This window comes from Phocoena sinus, chromosome 12, assembly GCF_008692025.1.
Source record: "Phocoena sinus isolate mPhoSin1 chromosome 12, mPhoSin1.pri, whole genome shotgun sequence".
Taxonomy (NCBI): domain Eukaryota; kingdom Metazoa; phylum Chordata; class Mammalia; order Artiodactyla; family Phocoenidae; genus Phocoena; species Phocoena sinus.
This window is the reverse complement of record NC_045774.1, coordinates 43,947,805-43,972,440: the sequence shown is the minus strand read 5'-3', so window position 1 is coordinate 43,972,440 and position 24,636 is coordinate 43,947,805. Positions and strand designations below refer to the sequence as shown.

Genomic DNA, 24,636 nt, shown 5'->3' with positions numbered 1-24,636 from the left:
ACTGTTATTTTGAACTCTCTATCCGATAAACCACTCATCTCCATTTTGTTAAGGTTGATTACTAGAGATTTATCTTTTTCTTTTGTTTGGAACATATTCTCCTATTTGTTCATTTTATATTGAATCAAATCTGAAACATAATTTCATCTCAATATTTATTTCTGACTTAATTTTAAACATCTGAAATATTTACATGGTTCACAATGTACCATGTCAGAATCATTACAAATAATGCCATGATAAATAACCTTATGCATATATGGTTTTTTATTTGTGGACATATGTCTTTGGGGTAGATTACTATAAGTGGTATTACTGGATCAAAATATAAAATGTTTATAAAATTTGTTAAATGTTACCAAGCTCTACCCCATAGGATTTGTACTACTCTGCACCCCTAACAGCATTTTAAGAGTGTGCCTATTTCTCCACAGCTTTGACTAGAGTATTTGTCCTATGTGAGATTTTTACTGATTCGAATGTTAGATCAGTTGTAACTTGATTTAAATTTCTTTTATAATAAGTGGAGATGAGAATTTTGAATGAGGGATGTTTGCTCTTTTTTTGTTGTTAACTGTCTTGTTTGTCACTTGCTCATTTTTCCAATAAGATTTTGATCTTTTTCTTAAATTTTATGAGCCTTTGGTATGTTAGGATAAGTCCAACTGTATTCAGAGTATATGAAACAAATATTTTTCCCCAGTTTATTCATGTTTACTTGTGGTCTTTTTTTTCCCCCTGTGCAAAAGGTTTTGTCTTATTTTTTCTTTTAAGCTTTATATGGCCAAAATGATCAGTCTTTTCTTCTATTGCTTCTTGTTTTTGAATCATAGTTGGAAAGGCTTTTCCTTCTCCAGGTCACAGAGGAATTCATCCATGCTTTCTTTTAAGATTTTTTATCTCATACTTTATATTTAGATGCCTAATTAATTTAGAGTTTATTTTCTTGTATTCTATGAGGTTTGGATCCAATTTTCTCCTTTTTTCAAATGACTATCTAGTTGTTCCCGTATAACTTGTTGGAGGGTACTTCTTTTCCCTATTGATTTTTGATGCCACCTTTATCACATACCAAGTTTCCATATGTTTTGCACCTGTTTCTGAATTTTGTTTCATTCCATTGGTATGTCTATCTATTCATATGTCAGTACCACTGTATTCTGATTAGCGAAGGTTTATAGTGTGTCTTCTTCTCTGGCAGAGCTAGCCACCCTCCATCATTGTTCTTTTCATTGACTTCCCTGGCTCTTCTTGCATGTTTAATTTTTTCTTAAAAATCAGATCAACTACTTCTAGGCATTGTTTCTCACATGATCACTGGATACTTGCATAGTCATTGACTGAAGTGATGACATCTATGAATTGTTCAACTGAACTTTTATTTATTTATTTATTTGGCTGTACCATGTGGCATGTGGAACTTTCCCAACCAGGAATCGAACCCGTGCCCCCTTCCTTGCATTGGAAGCATGGAGTCTTAACCACTGGACCACCAGGGAAGTCCTCAACTGAACTTTTAGAAACATTTTACATACATAAATATAAAGCATGTTAAACCTATAAAATACCACGCTACTTTTTTAAAAGGCCAAAAATCATTTGATTAAGCTTTTCTGAACAATGCAGGAAATCTGGGTTATTCTCTCCTACCACCTTTTCAAGTTTCAGAATTTCTCCACTATAACAGATTCTTTCGTAATTTATTATTAGAATGTGATAGGTGAGCCTGTTTTAAACTCTAGTACTTTGAGCTCTGCCTTTCTTACAAAACAGAGGTCTTCTTATCAAATTTGAATCATCTTAATTATTATACTTCTCCCTCTTACCTTTTCAGGCTGGACAGTAGCCCAAAACACACTTGGCCAGCAAAAAGGGATTACAATTTTGAATGCTGTTTGATTCCATTTAAATAGAATGAAACAGCGTAGTTGGATAGCATACTTGGATATTTGGATTAAAGGACTTTGTGTCAGTGAATTAAACACTGGAATAATGACATGGCAGTGCCATTTCCCATTTAACAACACTACTACATTAGCTTGGTGTATATTTTGACACTCAGACTAATTCATTTTCTCTATAAGCCATCTAGAATACTTGTTTAAGTAAAAAAGAATATTCTTTTTAGTTTCTGCTTTTGCATAATTGACTCCTCAGTATTCTTGAGTAGGGCAAAACTGACCTAAATTTTTGTATTTTAGAATTTAATATTTGGAATATTGAATTTATAGCTTTAAAATGAAATTAAGTGGTAGTACTCTATATCTTGAATCCAGTGATTTCATGAATATGGAAATGAAGATTGTGGAAGAAAATGATCTTTTATAGTTCATGGTCGATAAGTCCTTTTCCCTGAAGATGTCTTAATATACAGTCAATTCCCATTCTATCATTCTGTTATCCTTTTAGCAGTTGTTCTCTAGTAGGGAGCAAAGTAGATGTTCAAAAAGGAAAGCTCATTGTCTATTTCTGTGTCTGTAGCCCTGGCTAGCTTTAGGAGCTGAACGTCCTCAGCGTGCAGGTTCAGGCCCACCAGCCCCTGGACCAGCTGGACCTGGAGCAGTACGTTAGGAGCTTTACGCTCACCAGAGGTCTGTGGGGAGAAGGAAGAATTGTTTCAGGAATGCTACATGGTTGGAATCACATGTTCCTAGGGTGGGCCCTGAGCAACCTTGTGAGCACAGTATCATGATATCTCTCCTCATGTCTGCCCCTTTTCCCACACCTCATGCCTTGTTTCTCTCTTGGTATCATGAACATGGCAGGGCTTTGGAACCCTCTGTTGTATTTCAGCGTAAGTGCCCTTCTGCCTAGCTCTTGGTAGGTTTGCTGACTAGCCCTTTCTTCTGGCTGGGTTCTTATGGCAAAGTTGGTGACTTTCCTTATAAGCACAGTGCTTTCCCTCACCAGGAAGAAGTAAAAATTCTAGATTCAGGTAGTCCTGGATTCCATTCTTTAACTTAGCTACGTGATCTTCAACGAGTAATTTTCCTATCCAAATACCGCTTTTACAATCTATGAAATGGGGCTGTAACATCTAATGTGAATTTTGAAGATTAAATGAAATAAAGTATGTAAAGGGCTTGGCACACACTGTGTGCTTAATTAATATGAAATATAACTTCTCTCTTTCCTCCCAACTATAAATAGTTAATTTTGCTTCATGATGCAAATGCCACCCCTTAGCCACCTGATCAAACATTTGGAATATGGACTACAAACCAGGCCAGAGTTGAGCTTGCTACCCACTCAGAGGCCCCTAGATCAAGTTTATCTATATTCCGGGCTTACTCTGCTCTTCTTGGCAAGTCACTGTCAGGGTCCCACTGTGCTTCACAGGCAAGGCCACACGGGTTAGAAATCCACTTCCTTTGGCTAAATGTTACAGGAATTACTTACAAAATTTCACATATTACTGACATTTAACATTTATGGCTAGTTTTTATGTTTAACTTACAGAGGGGAAAAAAGACGAATCACAATTGCCATGAGTCATATTTTTAAAAGCAGTGGTAACACATGACTCTCCTAACTTACTGGAGGTGGTTTCCAAGCACAGAAAAACGGAATGACTTTCTGTCAGGTTACTGTCTTCAGGACTCTTTTAGAATGAATAGATTGATTTACATTTTAAGAATAGAACTGACCTGGGCTTCCCTGGTGGTGCAGTGGTTGAGAGTCCGCCTGCCGATGCAGGGGACACGGGTTCGTGCCCTGGTCCGCGAAGATCCCACATGCCGCGGAGCGGCTGGCCTGTGAGCCATGGCCGCTGAGCCTGCGCGTCTGGAGCCTGTGCTCCGCAACGGGAGGGGCCACAACAGTGAGAGGCCCGTGTACCGCAAAAAAAAAAAAAGAATAGAACTGACCTTATATTGGCATATTTTGGTGATGTGAGCCAGTACATGCTATAGGCAGAGGTGTAGCTTATGTGCAGTAAACACAGCTGCAGTGAAGCTGGCAAATGTGAAGTTGGTGCTGCTCTGCCCTGTAAAGTTACATCTGGGAATTTCTAAAGCGCTCATCGCTGCACTGTACGTTTAAATTCTTAATTCCTTTCAGGCTTATTTCATTTTCTCTTAAATTTATATTCATACATGAACGTCTAGTGTCTAAAATAAACCAGATTTTGAAATATGAATCTTCTACTTTATGAATTTACTATGTAAATATTTTATAGGGTTATAAAACTGTATGTTATCTCAAAATGAGAAAAAGAAGGATTGTTTTGAGCTCTACTTTTTGGAAACATTTAACAAACAGTGGAGCCTCATTTAAACATACTTTTGAAAACACACAGACTTGCTTATACCATGGATCAAATCATGACCTTCAAAATACCATTACGTATGAAAATCCTGGTATAAAATTGTCAAGCTGTAAAAAGTGCTCAAAAACAGGACTAATAACCATAATGACATTGTAAAGGGAGTTACGAGTTGTCCCACTGTTTCCAGTATTTTTTTTTTTTTGTATATCGTTGATTCATTTAAATATTTAAATATCAGTGACCTCTTGACACCTCTTAGATTTTAAATACAGAACTTCTGTTATTCCAAGTATTTATTTTAACAGTATTTGTATAAATGAAATAGTATAAAAATTTAAACAATATGATACCTAGACTATTCTGTGAACCTCAGAATACCTAAGATTAATCTTAGATACCTAAGTATTAATCTTTTCACAGATAATAATTTTCTACAAAATATCTACTAAGACTACATGGAAAATATATGAATATAACTGATCATTTTAAAACAAATCTATGCAAATAAAAATGGATGCCAACATTGTTATTAGACTTTTTATATTAGTCATTGCATCAAGTAAGCTGTCAATTTTTAAGTAATAGACTCCTTAGATTGCCTACTTTTATACTCTGTACCTAGTAGTTCAAAAGCATTTATGATAATGGAAGCAGTCTAACCACAGGATATTGTTATAAAAATTTTGATTAGTGAAGCTACTAAATTTTGGAAAGGTTTTTATGTCTCTTCCTTTCACAGTCACAACTTGATTTATGGAAATAGCACATCATGATAAACCCTATGCCTTTCCCCACCAATACCATGCACCCCAACCCAGGCAATTAATAGTTCCTTTCTATGTTCGCATCATTCTGTTTCACATAAATTCACTTAAATTCACCTTTGGAAATATTCTAGGCAGCAGATTTTAAATGTTTTGGACTCAGAACTCTTTTACACTCTTAAAAATTAATGAGGACATCAGACATCAAAGAGCTTTGTTTATGTGGGCTATACCTATTGAAATTTACCATACTAGAAATTAAAGCTAAAAAATTTTTTTAAATATTTATTCATTCTCTTGAAAGATAAATCCATTTCATATTAACATAGATAACATATTTTTAGGCAAAAAATAACGAGATTTTTGGAGACAAAATATTTAGTGTGAAGGAGATCATTGTTTTATACTTTTGCCAATCTTGCATATCTTCTTCTGTGTTCAGTTTGTTGCAATGTAGTGTTTAAGTTGAAAATGTGAAGAAATATGAAGAAAATCCAGCTTCACACAGATATCTGACTGAAAAGGGAGGAGTATTTGAAGAGTCTTTTCAGATAATTTTGACAGTTTTCTTTGCTACTGTACTAGAACTTGACAAGTGGTAGTTTTGTAAAAGTTAGTTCTATGTGGAATCTGGATTATAAAAGTTAGTTTCAATGTGGAATCTGAAACCATGTTAGTTAATAAAATTCCTCATATATTTTAATTGGTAAAAAATCCATTAGTATGCTTTGCACTTATAATGAATCTTTTATCTTTGTATGGTTTTATAATATGCCTTTTTTATTTGAATGTTTATTCACTGAGTTATTCCCATCTTCCAAATGTTGATGCATTTAGTTATATAATATAAAAATAAATCACACTTGTTATCAATACAATTTTTCCAAAATTCTTTTTATTTTTGCTTGAAAGCTCAAATTTTGTCATTGTCAACAAAACCTTTCAGTTTTTCTTGAACTGGCAGGCTTCCTTGTTTCAAAAAGACTTCCACTTAAATACCCAAGTCTAAAAAACTGTAATTTGTCAGTTGGTCATTCTCTGACGTAAAAACGATGTTTCGTGAAAAAGCAAGGAGCTAGTTCAGCTCTCAACTAAATGCACAATTTCTTCTCCTCACGATAGTTATTTACTTTGCTACGGATAGTGCTTTTTACATACTTCCCATTTCATCACATGGGCTATTAGAAAGATATGAACTAAAAAGGTTGAGATTTTATAAAATTAATAACTTTTACCACTTTATCAAGGATATTCTTAAGTGAAACTGGCTTTTTTTTTTTTTAAACTTAGAGTCCACGGCAGTATGCAGAATCATACAAGGATTACTAGAGCAGTTCAGTGCCCCTGCCTGGCTTGCTAAGATGCCAACATTCTTAACCCACTAGTACTTTTGCACCATTAGTGCAAATATCAACATATAACATCTTTATATTATTATGAGAATAATTTTTAGTCATGGATCCCCTGAAAGAGTCTCAGAGACCCCAGGGGTCCATGGACCTTAATTTAAGAATAGTTCTCTAAACAGGGGAAAGTATAGCTTATAAAAAGGAATACAGTAAAAATTTTCCTAACTAACCTCCTCTTAACTTACTTAGTTTTCTTAACTAACCACCTCTTAACTGACTTGCCAATGAAATTAACCTCCATTCCTTGTATAACTGGCAGCAGCTCTCAGAGACTGCTGAATGTCAAGGCTCTGTCCATTAATTTCTGTTGCCACCCATAGAATTATGTGCTTAGCAAATGTCAGTCGTATTTGTTCTCAAACCAGTTTATGCCACTTTCACTAATACCTGTAATTACACAATTTTAATAATATTATACAAATAGAATAAGTGTGAGTTTATAAAAAAGAATTAATATTTCCAAAACCAACTTAAATGCTTTGGAATGACTTACTATAAAAAATTGCTGTCATAATTTAATGTGGATGAGATTAGTAAAAGTTTAGGGAAAAACTCATAAAAGTCTGGAAGGATTCTATATTCCTTCACAAGTATCTTTAATTTCTTCCTATATTAAAGAAACCAAGGCTGGAAATTGTGATGATGTGTTATATGTGTTCTTTGCAGGGAAAAACAATGACACTGATCCGTAGACCCACATTCAAAGACAAGGCTTTTAGCTCCCCTTCAAAAGATTGGTAAATATGTACAAATAAATATTTTAAGCTGCAATAAAATTCATAAATTAATACCTGTATCTTTCTTTTGTGATTCTTAACATGCTTCTTTAGTAGTTTTAGTAACTGCTCGTTAGGATCACATTGAATACGATAGTTCCTTTGCTGCTATTCATGAGCTAGAAGCAAATTTCCTTTGGTTTCCATGACAGTAAAATATAGTCTCATCCATAATTACTCTCTGTATCTGAAGATGAAGCTGGGTAAAAATGTAGTGGTAAAGAATCTAGGTAACCTCTTAGAAGTGTAGCTATTACAGATCAGATTTCATAATGATATAGTGATGCACCTGGTGGTACCAGGAACTCTTTTGTTTTTTTAAATCAGTGTGCTAGGATTTTGTTGAATTGGAAACTGCTTGGAGTAAGCAACAATATGTGGGAACTTGGAAATTTTCTCACAAATTGTATAGTAATATTTCCTGAAGAACAATTATATTAAATGTTCTTTTATCTATAAAAAATAAGTTCACTGGTGTATCAGACGTGTCAGGGCTCGGTAGATGGTAGCAGCTCATTGATGCCAGCTTTAATCATGGCTACGTGTATGTGCTGTCATTTATAGGTGACATGGTGCAAAGACACAGGACTGGGGAAAAAATGCCTTGGAGTCTCTGCCTGCTTCCCCAATCACTATAAGTCAGTGAAGATTGTGTTTCTAACTCCCTGGCCGTGAGCTTGCAGTTTGAGTTGTTTTTTTTCCTAGAAGTAGGGAATTAATTTACACTCTTCATAGTCTGTTTACAACCAGTACACACACTGGCCAGCTGACTGGCAAGGCAGCTTTGTCCGTGGCCAACTGGTTAAGAAGCTCATCAACTTTAGTCATTTTAGCACCAGGCTGTATCACTAGCACAGCTAACCAAACACTGAAGTTATTGTTAAATACCAAGGGATTCTTCCAAATTCCTGATTTCTTAATCATCACATATTCATTGTCAACAGTGTAGCCTAGTTTTATAGGCTTGTTCCTTCATTTTTTTCTTTCTTCCCCAAAATATTTATTGAAAGTCCCCTGTGTGCCAGACACTGTTGTAGGATTGGGGATCCAATAGTGAATACAACAGAGAAGAAAAGATAACCCTGCCCTTGTAGAACTTCAATTCTAGTAGGGGATACTATGCATATGCATATACATATACATACTTAAACGCTAAGAGGACAAAAAAGTGAGGAAGGCAAATGAAATACTGTGAGTTGGGGAGTAATGCTGAAGTTCTGACAGAGTGAGCAGAGAAGGCCTTACTAAGATCAGGTCTTTAATATAAACTCCTGAAAGAGGAGCACAGTCTAGAAGAGGTAGTCTCTCAGAACATGTTAAGTATTCTTAACCTAGGGTCTGTAAGGTTTGTATGGGAGAAATACTGCATCTTAATTTTCACTAACTCTAACTGAAATTTTAGCATCTCTTCTAAATCATAAATCTGGATAACCAACTATAGTAATATCAGGAGAACCTGTAACTTTGTCACAGATATTTTCATGTCACATTCAGTTACTGTGTACATCTCAAAATATTATTTATGCTCATCACTACTTATACATTATCATAGTTACTATCCCTGCCATTAAATCTTGTATTTTAATGCCTTAATAAAGAATTACATATATCACAATTTTTAAAAGGATCTGTACTGATAGTTATATTTCAAAGTAATACCTTTCCTGGTACCTCTATGTATTATATGTTATGAATTTTAAAACATTGAGAAAGAGGCTGAGGCTTCACCAGTTAGCCAAAAAGAGGCTCTGGCATAGAAACGTTAAGCTTTAGTTTAATCCCTAATTGAGAGCTTTCTTCCACCTCCCGCAAGTACAGCACACCCTTCATTTGTTTCCCTCTTTTAGAGATTACTCAAATACATCCTGAACAGATAGGGAGGGTTTTCTGGATAATTCCCTAGAACTGTGATTGCAAAAGATCCTTTTTCGCTTCCTGTGTCATGCAGGCCACACACTATTAATGTACTTGCAGAATTATGTAGCAAGTCAAGCAGAAATTTGGTTTCCGAGAAAATGACAGTTTAATACTTCACAGATCAGCTTTTATAGACTTCCCTGAAAAGTACTTGAAGAATCTTAAAGGCAGTGCAGTTCATTCTATGAGAAAAAATGAGATGCAGAAATCTGAGTTAGAATCAGCTCATTTTACTCCCTTACACCAGCGTTTTAGCCACTCTCCTCATCATGGCATGGACCAAGCGGGTCTGTCTAGATTGAGAGGTCCCACACTGTACACTGTGGTACCTTCACCTTGACCAGCCCGTGAGAAATAAGATGGGATATACATACATGTTGGACAGTTTCAGCACAGCAGCCATGGAACAGAACCGAGAACCCTACTGCAGGTAGAAAGGGGAGGGCAAGCACTAGTTAATGGGTACTCCAGAGAATTTTGATCTGCCATGACGTTATGTGCTTTCGATCTCTTTGAATATATTCTTCTACCTTTCATGAAGAGTAAAGAAAAAAGTCAAAAGTGGGCTTCCCTGGTGGCGCAGTGGTTGGGAGTCCGCCTGCCGATACAGGGGACACGGGTTTGTGCCCCGGTCCGGGAAGATCCCACATGCCGCGGAGCAGCCGGGCCCCGTGAGCCATGGCCGCTGAGCCTGCGTGTCCAGAGCCTGTGCTCCGCAAGGGGAGAGGCCACAACAGTGAGAGGCCCACGTACCGCAAAAAAAACCCAAACCAAAACAAAAAAAAGGTCAAAAGTAAAAAAATCTCAACATCTTGATGTTGCCAGAAGCTGGAGAGAGAAAAGTGTTTACTCTGTAATTTTCACATTAGACAAACTTTATGCTTGTGTCTTATGTGGAGGGAAATCTATCTTTTGTGTCATTAAGCCTTTTGGATTGTATCTCCACTTGTGTCCTTTAGTTCTGAGAAGTAGACACTTTAAAAGTGTGATGGGGGCGGTGAGCCTGCTGGCACTCATTTGCGTGGCTTCTTCTCCTTTACAGGTTGGTGAAAGATGCTCCTTGGGATGAAGTTCCACTTGCTCACTCCCTGGTTGGTTTTGCCACTGCCTATGACTTCTTGTACAACTACCTGAGCAAGACACAACAGGAGAGGTTTCTTGAGGTGATTGCCAATGCCTCGGGATATATGTATGAAACTTCATACAGGAGAGGATGGGGATTTCAATACCTGCATAACCATCAGCCCACCAACTGCATGGCCTTGCTCACAGGAAGCCTGGTCCTGATGAATCAAGGTGCGTACGGACACACCGAGGGGATGCCTGAGCTGACATCACTTGCCGTTACCGTGTTGTGAGCAAAGCATTTATATGACTAGTCTAAGTATACATCCATGCTTGGATCCTAACTAAGCCCATAAGATGAAGTGATATCTGGGACACCTCTTGAAGAGTTGAGAGACATCTCTTTCCTCACTTCTGCTTGTTATATTAGCCTGAAGGTTACTTGAGTATGGCGTTTGATTGTCCTAAGCCATATCCTTACAGCACAGGATCAGTGGTGAATCTTCCTTTTTCCAAAGATTTTTGACAGTGAAGGCAGCCAGCCTGGATAGAGTTTTTAAAAGCTGAACAGATGTTTTATTATATGAACTGAATAGTCCTCATACACAGGTGTGTATCATTACAGCACTACTTTTTTTGTCCCTCTAAAGACTACTTTAAAACAATCAACCTGCATCATTCAGGTCAAATTTGGAATTGACTTTTGTGGAACGTATAGCTGCTTTACCTTATTGTATTATGTAATTGCTAATATTGCATTTTCTTTGTTCTTGTAATTCTGACTTAATTACAACTCCTGTGGAAGTCTATAAATGACTAAATAAGATTATGTTTAAGAAAAACAACCCTAAGATCACAGTAAGTTATTAGAATTAAATATATACTCGTAACTGGCAAATCTAAAAGAGTTTAACTCTTGATTATATTCCCCATAAGAGTTAGTAAGCATTTTGCACATTATCCCGCATCAGATTTTACCCAAGCCTAGCTTTCTCCCTTGTCATATGAACCATCACTTTTAATTAGGTCTTAGAAGAAAAGAAACTAAAATTAATTGAGCATATGGCATGTGCTAATCCTTGTCCATATTTTATTTAATTCTCACATCAACCATATAAGGTAGCTGGGATTGGGACCCAGTTCTAGACAAACTCAAACTTCATTGTCTTTCCACTATATTTTGTTACCTCTCTCAGAATAGGAGTTCAATTTTAGTAACTTAAGGAAAGCTTGATTAAGAGGGTAAATTTTCATGCTAGCTCCCTTTGCCCCCCACTCTCACAAAAACAAATGAAATTTTAAAAGTCAGGAGGTAAGCCATGTGAACACCTACCATCAAACCATTTATAAATCCACAGGCCTGTGGAAAGACAGCATCATGAATTGGTGGAAAGAACCTTGGAGTGAGCTGGATTGCAGCTTGGGGCCTTGAGTTTTAGTCTAGCACAGTTTTATTTCCTTAGATAAATTTTAGTTCTTTACCAACAGGAATAGAGCTTATTTCTTCATTCCTCACAGTAGATAAAATTGTTCCAGATATTAAGCAGGCACCTAAAATACTGGCTCGAATTGGGTCAAAATTTGAATTTTCTTCTGGCAGGAGTTTTCACATGCCTTTGTTTTCTGAGTAAAGTAATGGATTGCTCTGGGATGCACTCTCCCAGAGCCATTCCATAAGCAGCACACACATTTCTAAGAAGATGGGACAAAAGGAGTGAAATCTCTGGTCCTGCACGTCTCAGTTAATAATCAGACTTACAGCCCCGGCTTTCTTGGCAGCCTCGCTCTAACTTTAGGAGCTACCTCAAGCCACTCTGTGCCAATAATTCCATGTTCTCAGAGCAGCCTTGTAGATACTGACTGAGGTAGCTTAGTCAGGTGTAGCTCCTACTGGACTCAGATGAAATTTCAGCAGTGAGAGAGTTAGGATTTTTCCTCTGTTCTGCTAACCCTGTCTTAAGGCTTAGGGTACAGGGCCCACAGGATCACACGTATGCAGTTTACAAATCAGTTGGAAAGAAGACAGGTGTGAAATGTTTAAATGACTACACCATACTTATAATATTACCACGGAATGAAATAAGGGGGATCATGAATTTATGATTAAATATCCAACGAGTGTGTTAAGTTTGAATTCAGGAGAACAAGGTTCTTTAGGTGAGTTTGAGATGGTTCATGAAGCTTTGAAGGATGGGTAGGATATGGATAACTGAAAATAATGAACATTCCAGGCAAGGTGTATGGATGATGGAAAAACATACAGGGCAGAGCATCAGTAACAACAATATTGGTACCTCGTATTGACAGATTTGAAGTTTACAAAGGTAGACATTGCCTCATCTCATGAATAGGGTTCTTATAAGGAAAATCAGGTAATATCTGGGGAGCAGTGAGTAGCAGTTCTAATTTTAAACATCAGTCACATTGGTATCTCATTGGAGATGGAGGATACAGAGAGAAAAAAAAGATGAGGATGATTGAGATTTTAAACTCTAATGACTAATGGAAATTGAAAACTATGCAGAAGGCTGGCAGGTCAGGTGTGGAGCTGGATGGGAGAAGGAGCCAGTGTACAATTAACAGTAACCTCTGCACGGCAGAGCCTGAGAATGGTGCTGCACCCCCATGAGATGAGAGCTTGGTCTTACGTAGCCTGGAACCTTGGATTTAGGCTGGGAGGTACCTGGTGGTACCTGGGCCTCTGGAAGCCCCCATACCCAGCACACCTAGTAGACTGTGGTAGAGGGTTCAGCATGGATGATCACACGCACGTCTATGGGAGTGATACAAAAAAGTCCACTCATTAGGAGGCAGTGAGCTTAATTTTATCCTTAGGGGTTGTGTATTTTAAATACAAGCAAACAAAACAAACCTTAGGGCTTCCCTGGTGGTGCAGTGGTTGAGAGTCCACCTGCCAATGCGGGGGACGCGGGTTCGGTCCCTGGTCCGGGAGGATCCCACATGCCACGGAGCCACTGAGCCCATGCGCCACAACTACTGAGCCCGCGCACCTAGAGGCCGTGCACCGCGGCAGGAGAAGCCACCGCAATGAGAAGCCCGCATGCAGCAACGAAGACCCAACACAGCCAAAAATAAATAAATAAAATAAATAAATTTATAAAAAAAAAAAAAAAAAAACAAACCTTAAATCTAAAGACCTAGGTTCAGATCAAAGTTCTGTTCATTTTTAGTCATATGCCAGAGGACAAGTCAACCTTTCTGTAATTTTGGGGTAATAATGCATAATTGAGTTGTTAAAAGGATTAAGTAAGATTATGTTCGGTGCTGTGTAAATTATAAATGTTACGAAATGTGAGGACTTATTGTTGCCTAAATGCTGGTCTCACAAGAATTATAGGAAGATAGCATTTCCGAGTCAAAAGGATTTTAGAAAAATTTTTAGACCTTTAATTTTCAGCTGGGGAAATTGAAAAATGTGGCAGGTTGAAGAAGTGCTTGAACAAAATCATGTGGCTCATTTCTGGTAGATTAGGGACTCCCAGTTGATTTTTGTCACCTTTAGATTGCCACTCCAATGGTCTCTCCACCCCACTGTGCTGCCTCTTCCAATGCTGTGGAATCTAAAGCCACGTAAAGGATGAGGTATTGTCTTCTAAGAACAGGACACGTTGGAGAATATTCATGTAGCATTTATAGTATTTGCAGCTCGTTAAAAATTCTGTAAAATAATGATGACAGTTTTTGTGAAGCGGAAAACTTCAAAAATATTTTCAGTGTTTTCTAGAAAAATTGAGTGAAAGTCTCAATGTACAGATCGTTTCTTGCAGACATAAAGTATGTACAGTTTGTAATCTTAGATGTGGTGTGGTTTCAGTTTATTAAAGATTATGAAATGACTGATACTTACTTAAAGGTTTGTCTTTAATTAATAAATGACCTGTATTCAAGAACTGCTTAACTTAGATCATGGACTCATCATAAACCTGGGCTAGCAGGATGTTATTTATAATGTTGATAAGTGAGAGTTTTCCAAAATGCAATTTGCAGTATAAACTGGTCAGATAACTCAGAGGGTTTTATTTGGCCATATTTTTGTTTTTAGTTTGTTACAGCCTTAGTCATTGTTTCCATGTGTTTTCATCTTTCAGGGTATCTTCAGGAAGCTTACTTATGGACCAAACAAGTTCTGACCATCATGGAGAAGTCTCTTGTCTTGCTCCGAGAGGTGACAGATGGCTCCCTCTACGAAGGAGTTGCATATGGCAGCTACACCACTAGATCACTCTTCCAGTATATGTTTCTTGTTCAGAGGCACTTTGACATCAACCACTTTGGCCACCCATGGCTTAAACAACACTTTGCATTTATGTATAGAACCATCCTGCCAGGTACAGTGAGGACTTAGAAGTGGGAAAACATTAAAGTACTGTAATTTTTTCTGATTATGAAGATGGACTAGACTAAGAAAAGAAACGTGGGATTTGAGCCATATTGAGGTTAAAGGGATTTTTTTTTTAATCAAAGAATAATTCAAGAGTTGTATATAGCCAGGAATATTTGGAGAGTTAATGTGATTTAGGTATTATAAAGCTTAGAGCTCAACAGATCAAATATAATTTGTAGCCTCCACAGTACTTTTATTTTTGTATGTGTACAAACTTGGGTACGTATACAAACTCATTTTCATGAATGTAAACGAAACAAAAATACTTATGATTACATGTTAATTTTCCTTTATGTGTGATCCCTAATTGATCCTACTTTACTTTTTTAGTTTTAAATTTTTTCTTCCAAACTATACAAACATGATTCAAAAGAAAGATTACATCTACATATTTAAATTGGGGGTTTAGTATTCTCTTAACACATTTTTGACCAGAGACGTATTACAGGCACAGGTGTTAGTTTCTGCAGAAATCCCCTGGCCAATAATGTGTTAATACTCAAAATATTTTATGCAAATAAATGGTGTAAGATATAGAAAGCAAACCAAAAAATGAATTTCTGGGACTTCCCTGGCGGTCCGGTGGTTAAGACTCCGCTCTTCCACTACAGGGGCCGTGGGTTCGATCCCTGGTTGGGGAACTAAGACCCACGTGCCACGCAACACGGCTGAAAATTAAAAAAAAAAAAAAGAAAGATAAAAATGAATTTCTATGAAACTTCTAATTTCTTGTTGCTATGTAGCTTAGCCTTTTAAGAGAACTGGCTCACACACACACGCACGCACACACACGCACACATATATAAAGAGTTTATTCATTTCTAGGACAGCCTATAACTCTCCTTATTTCAAAACAGGACTATCGTGTTAGAAAAAGTTTAGGAGGTAAATTTTCATCAGGGTGGGTTTTCCCTCAGTGAAATGCAATTTTTTAGTTGAATGATTCGAGACCTACAGCAAACAATCCAGTTTTTAAATCTTTTTGCTCTGGTTATATACACATAGATTGGATAGAATCTCCATTATTGGATTAGTTATCAAAAAAATACTGCAGAGCAAAAGAACCTTGTTTAGTTTAGAAAAATTTAGTTTAGACTCACATGCAGAGCCCTATTGTTTTGGTTATCCTTAAGCATGCAGGAGAGGCCTCTTTTATCTTTAGTTTATCTTGGTAAACAAAGGCCATCTAAAGCAAGGGCCTTTAAGAGGTCTCAGTGCTTTGTAATTTGATCTGAGTTCTAACAGCCAGCCACATCAGGACTTGCGTTTGCTGTGAACTATGTATGTGGCTACTGCCTAAGGTGGAAAAGACAATATGAGCACCTCTAAGAGGAGAAATCATGTATTTGTGTCAATTAGTAAAACAACCTTTATTGAACATTTATGTGCCAGGCACTATAATAGGCAGGGGATTCAGAGTAATAAAACATCCCATCTGCTTTTAAGATACAGGTTAGTAGAAGATTCAGAAAAATCACATTTTATAGTAAGATTTACTTGGACGAGAGTTTACTAAACTGCTAGAAGCAAAAACATTAGCTGTAAATATGGTCATGCAGGCATTTTTAGAAGGGATTCTGTGTTAAGTCAGTCTGTTCTCAACAAGGTTTCTTTTTTATTTTCTCTACAATGGCTATTCTAGTAACGATTATTCCTGTCTGACCCAGAGTTTTATTCCATTCTTCTTTTTCAAGAATGCCTGGAGCATTATCTGGTCTTAGCTACATTTGTTTTTCTGACCTATTCCAGTATGATCTTTACATATTCTCTCTTTTCTTCAACTTCTAATAGTACATACAGGCAGGACCTTCTCTGGAATTGTTTCATTTTCTTCCTATAGAAACTCTGTTTCTCCCCGAAACCTTATAATTTCTGCTGTATTGGATGCCAAGTTGAAGCACCTTATGTTATTTCTTGGTCTGGGATGTGGGATGAGTTGGTGGGAAAGCCAGTGCTGATTCCAGGTTCAGGGACTCACCATGCACAGGAGGAGAGATCTCCCATGTATCCATGCAATTATATTTGCATGTAGCATGGACATTAGAAAATGAGGAAGGGGCTTCCCTGGTGGCGCAGTGGTTGAGAGTCCGCCTGCCAATGCAGGGGACACAGGTTCGTGCCCCGGTCCAGGAAGATCCCACATGCCGCAGAGCGGCTGGGCCCGTGAGCCATGGCCGCTGAGCCTGCGTGTTCGGAAAAATTAAAAAAAAAAAAAAGAAAATGAGGAAGGTAGGCAACAAACCTAAGCATCCATCGTTGTTTCCATTACCAAAGACAAGTTGCCACATGACAAACTTGCACACAGGTTTGTGGAAGACTTTTAGAAGGATTCTGATTAACTGGCCTGGGGTAGAGTGAGGACATGGTGGTTTTTTGTTTCTTATTTTTATCCAAGGTACACAATTGAGTCTAATTTGGAACCAGGATTGAGAATCATTGTTTGGGCCTTTATGGAAGTAGGCAGTTTTAAACTTATCTTAATTCTGTCAAACTTCTTTCCCCAGGGTTTCAAAGAACTGTGGCTATTGCAGACTCAAATTACAACTGGTTCTATGGTCCAGAAAGCCAATTAGTGTTCCTGGACACATTTGTCATGCGTAACGGCAGTGGCAACTGGTTGGCTGACCAGATCAGAAGGAACCGTGTGATGGAAGGTCCAGGGACGCCTTCCAAAGGGCAGCGCTGGTGTACGCTTCACACAGAATTTCTCTGGTATGCTACCTTGTACTGGCTTTAAAGAGAAATTGTACCCAGGGGTATCGTGTGCTAATTTTTTTACATTAAAAAAGAAAAACGAATCTACTTTTTAACACTTTCTCCATGCCACCTATGTACTCGCAGCTTCAATTCAGTTCACATCACAGTTTTGAAATTCTGTTAGAAACATTTCCTTCCATTTAAGATCTAATTACTGTTTGCAGTTTTTGCTTTTCATGTATCAGAATCCTAGGCTCACACTATTTCCTAGATATGCATGTTTTTATTTACATCAATTTTGAAATCATATAAAGAGAAAAACCATGAAATTTAGACTGAGTTATTCTGATAATCGCACCAAAAAAAAACCAAAAAAACAAAAGTAGTAAAATGTTTTGTTTTGATAAATGGAGCATTATAATCTTCTAATAGCAAAGCTGTTGCTAAATTTTCAGAACTATTTAAAAGTGGTGACAGTATTTGACAGTTTTACTTTGATAATAAAAGAACCATGTAATTTTTTTTGCCTTAATCTTTTAAGCCTAGAAGGAGAAGCCAGGCTCTCCTTTTTAAAGTACTGCCAAATACATTTTTGGCATCCAATAAATTAAAATAAAAATTACAGGGAACTGGTTAATCATTAATCCCTGATGTCTTTTCAAGCTACTGAAGTTTGCATTCAACTCCAAAGTAAGCTTCTGTGGTTTGATTGCTTCTTTTCATTTACAAAAAAAAAAAAAAAAATTAAACAAGAGGGAAAAAAAAGTTAGTAAAGTGGTAACTATCATAATTTAACCAGCATTTTTAAAAACTATCTTCACAGATGAACTGCATATATTAAAATGCAACCATTCTTGGCTCCTTTTAGGTATTTGAAGTAATTGCTTAATAGTGGTTTTCACTTACCCGTAAATAAGCAAGAGAGTTCTATAAAGCTGATTATAGGAGTCAGATTAATGCTAAGTCTAAGTTGATGCAGAAAGTGCCTTTATGGGAATATGAAAACTGACCAAAACCTGAGAGGAGGATGGCCAGTTCCACTTGTTTCTGGATTTGTTAAATCATCATAATTAAGCCAGCACTGTACACTAGACTGAAGCAGAGAGACAATTGCTCATGTCCGTAACTGAGACTCCAGAACAAAAGACAAAACAGCCCAGATCAAATAAATATCAGTAAGATTAACTCTACCATAGGTGACTGATTCACTTTAGAGAAAAAGTATCTTAGAGCCTTTCTTCCCTTGAGCAGCAAATCATGTGAGCCTGTCAAGGCTGTTGTCTCAGATCACCAAAAGTGAACAGTCATCTTCATTATTATTTTTGGAGCCTTCCTGAATCAAAACCTGTGTTCTTAATCACGGTGAAAGTTTAATGTGAATTATCTTACTTTGATAATAAACACCATAAATTAAAATAAGAAACTTATATCAAAAAAAGCATGACATCATCTGCAGATTAAAACAAAACAAAACCTTGGAGTCGGGCTAGGCAGTGGGTGGCATGATCATAAATCCTCCACTGTTAGATCATTTCCTGGATTTCATCCATTCATATTCTTAGATGTGGTATTGGCAGTAAATTTTACCTAATACGTGAAATTCGACTCTATTTAAATTTATTTTTTTAGAGGGGGAAGAAAGTACTCTACCAGACTTTCAATAGTATCAGTTGTTTGCAGAACAGTGCTCCCTTAGCACTCAAGGATTGCTAGAGTCCAAATCTTAACATGTGGTTTCCTAGAATAGGAGCCCCTCAACTAGAGGTTTGGATGAGCTGCTTAATTCTATGAGCCCCCGTCGTTTGGGTGGCAGTTCTGAAATCATTAAGTGAAGAGGGTCCACGTAGCGATTATCAGTAGCTGTCATTTCCGGCTCAAACCCTTCACAGTTGTAAAGACACACTCCTCTCCCATTCACCAAGGGCATGCCCCTACACATGCTGATTATACGTGGGTGTTTTCAGAAATGCCCCTAATACAGTCTGCACCGCCAGTGCTCTGGGTGGCATTTTTATGTTGTTTCCTACAGCCACGTTGCCGTGTGGCCTCGCGGCTCTGCTGTGTTCCTTTCACTTCTATCGGAAAACCATTTAATTTTTAAAAATTGATTCTTTCAGGTATGATGCCAGCTTGAAATCTGTCCCCCCTCCAGATTTTGGCACCCCAGCATTGCATTATTTTGAAGACTGGGGTGTTGTGACTTATGGAAGTGCGCTGCCTGCAGAAATCAATAGATCTTTCCTTTCCTTCAAGTCAGGAAAACTTGGGGGACGTGCAATATATGACATTGTCCACAGAAACAAATACAGAGACTGGATCAAAGGCTGGAGAAATTTTAATGCAGGGCATGAACATCCTGATCAAAACTCCTTTACTTTTGCTCCCAACGGTGTGCCTTTCATTACTGAGGCTCTCTATGGGCCAAAGTATACCTTCTTCAACAATGTTTTGATGTTTTCCCCAGCTGTGTCCAAGAGCTGCTTTTCTCCCTGGGAAGGTCAGGTCACAGAAGACTGTTCATCAAAATGGTCTAAATACAAGCATGACCTGGCAGCTAGCTGTCAGGGGAGAGTTGTTGCTGCAATGGAGAAAAATGGTGTGGTTTTCATCCGAGGAGAGGGTGTGGGCGCTTATAACCCCCAGCTCCATCTGAAGAACGTTCAGAGGAATCTGATCCTCCTGCATCCACAGCTTCTTCTCCTCGTGGATCAGATACACCTGGGAGAGGACAGCCCCTTGGAGACAGCAGCAAGCTTCTTCCACAATGTGGATTTTTCTTTTGAGGAGACAGTGGTAGATGGGGTCCATGGGGCTTTCATCAGGCAGCGAGATGGGCTCTATAAAATGTACTGGATGGATGATACTGGCTACAGTGAGAAAGGAACCTTTGCTTCAGTGACATACCCTCGGGGCTATCCCTACAACGGGACCAACTATGTGAATGTCACCACACACCTCCGAAGTCCCATCACCAGGGCAGCTTACCTCTTCATAGGGCCCTCCATAGATGTTCAGAGCTTCAGCATCCACGGAGACTCTCAGCAGCTGGATGTGTTCATAGCCACCAGTGAGCATGCCTACGCCACTTACCTGTGGACAGGTGAGACTACAGAACAGTTGGCCTTGGCACAGGTCATTGCCGACCGTCAGAAAATTCTGTTTGACTGGAGTTCAGCCATCAAGAGCACCGTTGTCCCTGAGGTGAAGGACTACACCGCTATTGTGGAACAGAACCTGCAGCATTTTAAGCCAGTGTTCCAGCTGCTGGAGAAGCAGATCCTGTCCCGAGTCCGGAACACAGCCAGCTTTAGGAAGACTGCTGAGCGCCTGCTGAGGTTTTCAGATAAGAGACAGACTGAGGAGGCCATCGACAGGATTTTTGCCATATCACAGCAACAGCAGCAGCAGCAGCAAAGCAAGTCCAAGAAAAACCGAAGGAGGGGAGGCAAGCGCTATAAATTTGTGGATGCCGTCCCTGATATTTTTGCACAGATTGAAGTCAATGAAAAAAAGATTCGACAGAAAGCTCAGATTTTGGCACAGAAAGAACTGCCCATAGATGAAGATGAAGAAATGAAAGACCTTTTAGATTTTGCAGATGTAACATATGAGAAACACAAAAATGGTGATTTGATGAAAGGCCGGTTTGGACAGGCTCGGATGGTGACGACGACTCGCAGCCGAGCCCCAGCACTGTCTGCTTCGTATACCAGGCTGTTCCTGATTCTGAACATCGCGATTTTCTTTGTCATGTTGGCAATGCAACTGACTTATTTCCAGAGGGCCCAGAGCCTACATGGTCAAAGATGTCTTTATGCAGTCCTTCTAGTAGATAGCTGTATTTTATTATGGTTGTACTCTTCTTGTTCCCAATCACAGTGTTAGCACTGAAGCTATAAACTGCTTGATCGTTTTGTGGTCACAAGTCTGTGCAAAAAATAAAATCATTGCCCTCGTTTGTTACTGGATTTTTTCCCTCAGATTCTTTTAACAAGTTAAGGGGAAGGTACTTTCACACAAGAAAGCAGGGACATGGAGAAATCAGTATGGGTAAAGGCAAAGAATTTATCAAAGGAATGAGTAGCTCGGTTGTCACATGGTGTTTCTGGAAGTGGCTTGGCTGAATTAGCGGTCCATGTAATACTGCTCTTAAAAGAACAAAATGTCTGGTTTTAAGTAATATTTCTTCTTAAGAGAAAAAGACTTAGATAGAATTGGACTTTATTAATATTAATTTAATGCTATTAGCGATCTCCAGATGCTATTTTATGAAAAGACTGAAGCACACAATTCTAAGAAATACAGAAAAAATATTTTAATGGTGTAGTCATGTTGAAAATAAATGCTAATAAGTCCTGGTGTGGTGGTGTCACCTTCCTTAGAGAGTAATTCATGAGTTAAGTGAATAACAGCATCTGTACATTGGGTTACTATTCGGATAACATAGTAAAATGATGGCAGAGTATTGAAAAATTTGGGATATATTTCCAGTGGAAAACATATATCTATGAATGAATTTCCTTGATGATGTTGGTTTCAGCATACACATAATTGACTGCTTTTACACACCCATTGGTTATTCAATAAATGAGACAATTACAGGTAACTTAATTTTCTATTTTCCTTCTGTGGAAAACTGTTATAGACCCAATGACTAACTTCAAAATAAATACATCCTGAACATTGATTTCAGTACCAAAGAAGATGGGGAAGCTAAAATTTGGATATGATTCTTACTTTTTTTTAATAGAAAACTTTCTTCAATTTATTTTGCTAAATAAACATCATAACTGTGATTTGTCTATAGTGTCTTTCTTCTTTTTTCCTATGTATTCAACAATTTTGAAATCTTTTAAGAAAAACTTTATTTGAGCATGCGTTAATTAAACAAAATAGAGTTGGAATTGAAAGAAGTAATTTTTCTGCTTATTTACCTTTTTGTTTTTTAAACATATTTTAGACATTTAAGACAAAAGCCACATTCTGATATTTAAGTAATACCAAACTTTTAAAACATAAAATTTTCATATTGATTTTCAGTTAAGTCCTCAGGAGGTAATAGCAGCACAGAGTACTGGAAACACATTCCACAGATTGATATTTCAGCATAAGAAAATGATAAAAGGAACTTAAAGTGCATTATCGCACATTTAGCATATTCGAGTTTTATGTATTTCTCCCTTGAAAACAAAATACGTTTGGCTCCAGTTTGTAACGAGAACACATTCCCTGATACAGGTCTAAGGTAATAATGGCAATCTTTTCCTTTCACTTGTCCTTTTGGTTCATGGAAATACCGGTAAGTAACAGAAAACAAAAACATCCAGAAACTTATGAGCCCCTTTTTGCAGTTCTAATTTTGAACCTTCTTACATAAAAAAACACAAGTCTGACTTTTCACTGTACTTCACTCATTATACTGGGAATCTAGAAGATGACTTCTGAGGAAGTATTTTTTTTTCTTTTATGGAAGAAGTCTCTGGGGAGGATGTCATTACACACTGTTTAAAAGAATAATGTTTTCAAAAGAATAATGCTTCCGTTTGTCCTGCATGGATGCTGTTACGGGGCTTTAAACTTGCTTTATGTGACAGATTCTCCGTTTACTTAACCTCATTCGACATTCCTCTCTTCTAGTCTTTCTCATTCAGAAAGGATGAATTGTCTGAAATGATCAAAAGCAAATTTTGAAAAAAAAGGTAAATTGCTCTTTGAGGCTACCAAGCAAACCTGATCTCAGACCCAAAAACTCAGGCATACTTTCTCATAAAGATGAAAAGTGCAAGCGAATGCCAAATCCAGCTTTCCTTTTGTTTTTACTAGGTTAGGGCAGACAATAAATTAGTCCCCATAGCACGATCCTAGTATAACACATTAGCTCATTTTCAAAGCAACTTTTAAAAATATGGTAATCACATATCTTTAAAACAAAATTATTTGATGGGTTTATTTTCCTTCTAAGTGGACCTTGTATTTATTTCGATTTAAAAAATTTCCACAGTCAGTGACTTAAGTGGTTAAGTAAGGAAAAAGAACGCTGAGACAAATCACAGCTCTTCATAATGAGACATGTTTTATATCAGGGATAGTTCATGTTTGAATAAAACTAAGGAACTCTTTGTATCTTCCAGAAAAGCAAGCAATGTTAAATCTCTCTTGAAACTGAGTAATTAATTATGGAATGTTCACTGCTGCTCACTGTGAAAGGGGTGTTTCAAGTTCATTGGATAATATGGGAGCTTTTGTCTGGGGGATTGGCAGGACGTTAGTCCTCATCTTAAAGAAAATTTGGGAATCATTAGCAAATAGAGCTTGTCTGTGCAGTGGGAGGGTCATATTCCCTGGTGGATAACTGATTAGCCTCGTAACAGCCATGATGATGGATGAGACCTATCATTTGCTGAGAGAACAGTATTGAGATCATTGTTATAATTGTTAATAAAGTCAAGTGGAAGACATTCTCAATTCTCAGACTGTTTTAATAAATAGAATCTATTATATCACCTAATTCTTCCACAAAGATTTTAGTCATAGTTTTTAGGAAGTACCAAATGTCCCAGGGTTACTAGAGAATAGTTTTAAAAGGATATTATGCACACTGAATAATGTTTTAGAAGAAAAATTTATATTACACCTTAATCTGCTTTTAAAAAATTCTTGGTAGTTCACAAACCACCACAAAGGAACTGGAAATTTCTCCAAATTTTTAAGAGAAAGCAAGTCATGAAATATTATTATTTTTTTTAGAAATGTTATATTTTTAAGTTAAAAAGTAAATGCATGTTTTTCCTTAGAAATATAAAACAAGATTAACTGGGCCACTTTTGAGTGTTAGAGGAGAAGCAAGCAACAGATTCCAAGACTGTTCTAGGAAAACTAGGACATGGTCATCTGTGTCTTAGATTCATTCAGGAAATAAGAGGGGCTAGGGATGTGTGTGAAGGTCTAACTTGAAGTTTAGCACTGAAAACAGGAACTTGAGATGATCTGATGGAGCCTCCAAAATCTGCAGGTGAGGAAACGGACCCAAGCAAAGGGGGCTTTTATCTGCTTATTCTTGTGCTTACTTCACTTCTGTTGGCAAAGCCCACTGGCTTGGTTTTTCCTTTTTATGCTCGCGCTGAGAAGAGGTCAGTTTCTGCAGCTTCTTTAGCCTACTGGCAAAGATGAACCATCTTGCCAGCAATGTTTCAGCTAGATACGTGCTTTACACTACGTAACATCAGTGAAGTACTGACAAGGAAATCATCATTCCAATTCATGGTCTAAATATTTCAATTGTAGTTATCAATTTTGATAGGTTCAAACTCTGTTAAGCAAGATGTAGTTGCCGTGT

General features: G+C 37.6%; 1 protein-coding gene across 12 annotated transcripts in view; it reads left to right on the top strand.

The window, feature by feature from the left end:
* The window catches only part of DSE (dermatan sulfate epimerase), a 70,892-nt gene extending 48,796 nt beyond the window's left edge, over nucleotides 1-22,096 (top strand). For 8 of the 12 annotated variants that reach the window (XM_032650599.1, XM_032650597.1, XM_032650600.1 and 5 more), the window contains 4 exons: nucleotides 10,176-10,429; nucleotides 14,308-14,547; nucleotides 17,108-17,315; nucleotides 19,418-22,096. In XM_032650599.1, coding sequence (XP_032506490.1) covers nucleotides 10,176-10,429; nucleotides 14,308-14,547; nucleotides 17,108-17,315; nucleotides 19,418-21,185 — 2,470 coding nt within the window. In that variant the 3' untranslated portion in view covers nucleotides 21,186-22,096. Of the gene's footprint in view, nucleotides 1-7,106; nucleotides 7,178-10,175; nucleotides 10,808-14,307; nucleotides 14,548-17,107; nucleotides 17,316-19,417 lie in introns of all 12 variants that reach the window. The other 4 variants (XM_032650602.1, XM_032650603.1, XM_032650608.1 and 1 more) reach the window with 3 other exon arrangements.
* The last annotated feature ends 2,540 nt before the right edge of the window (nucleotides 22,097-24,636 follow it).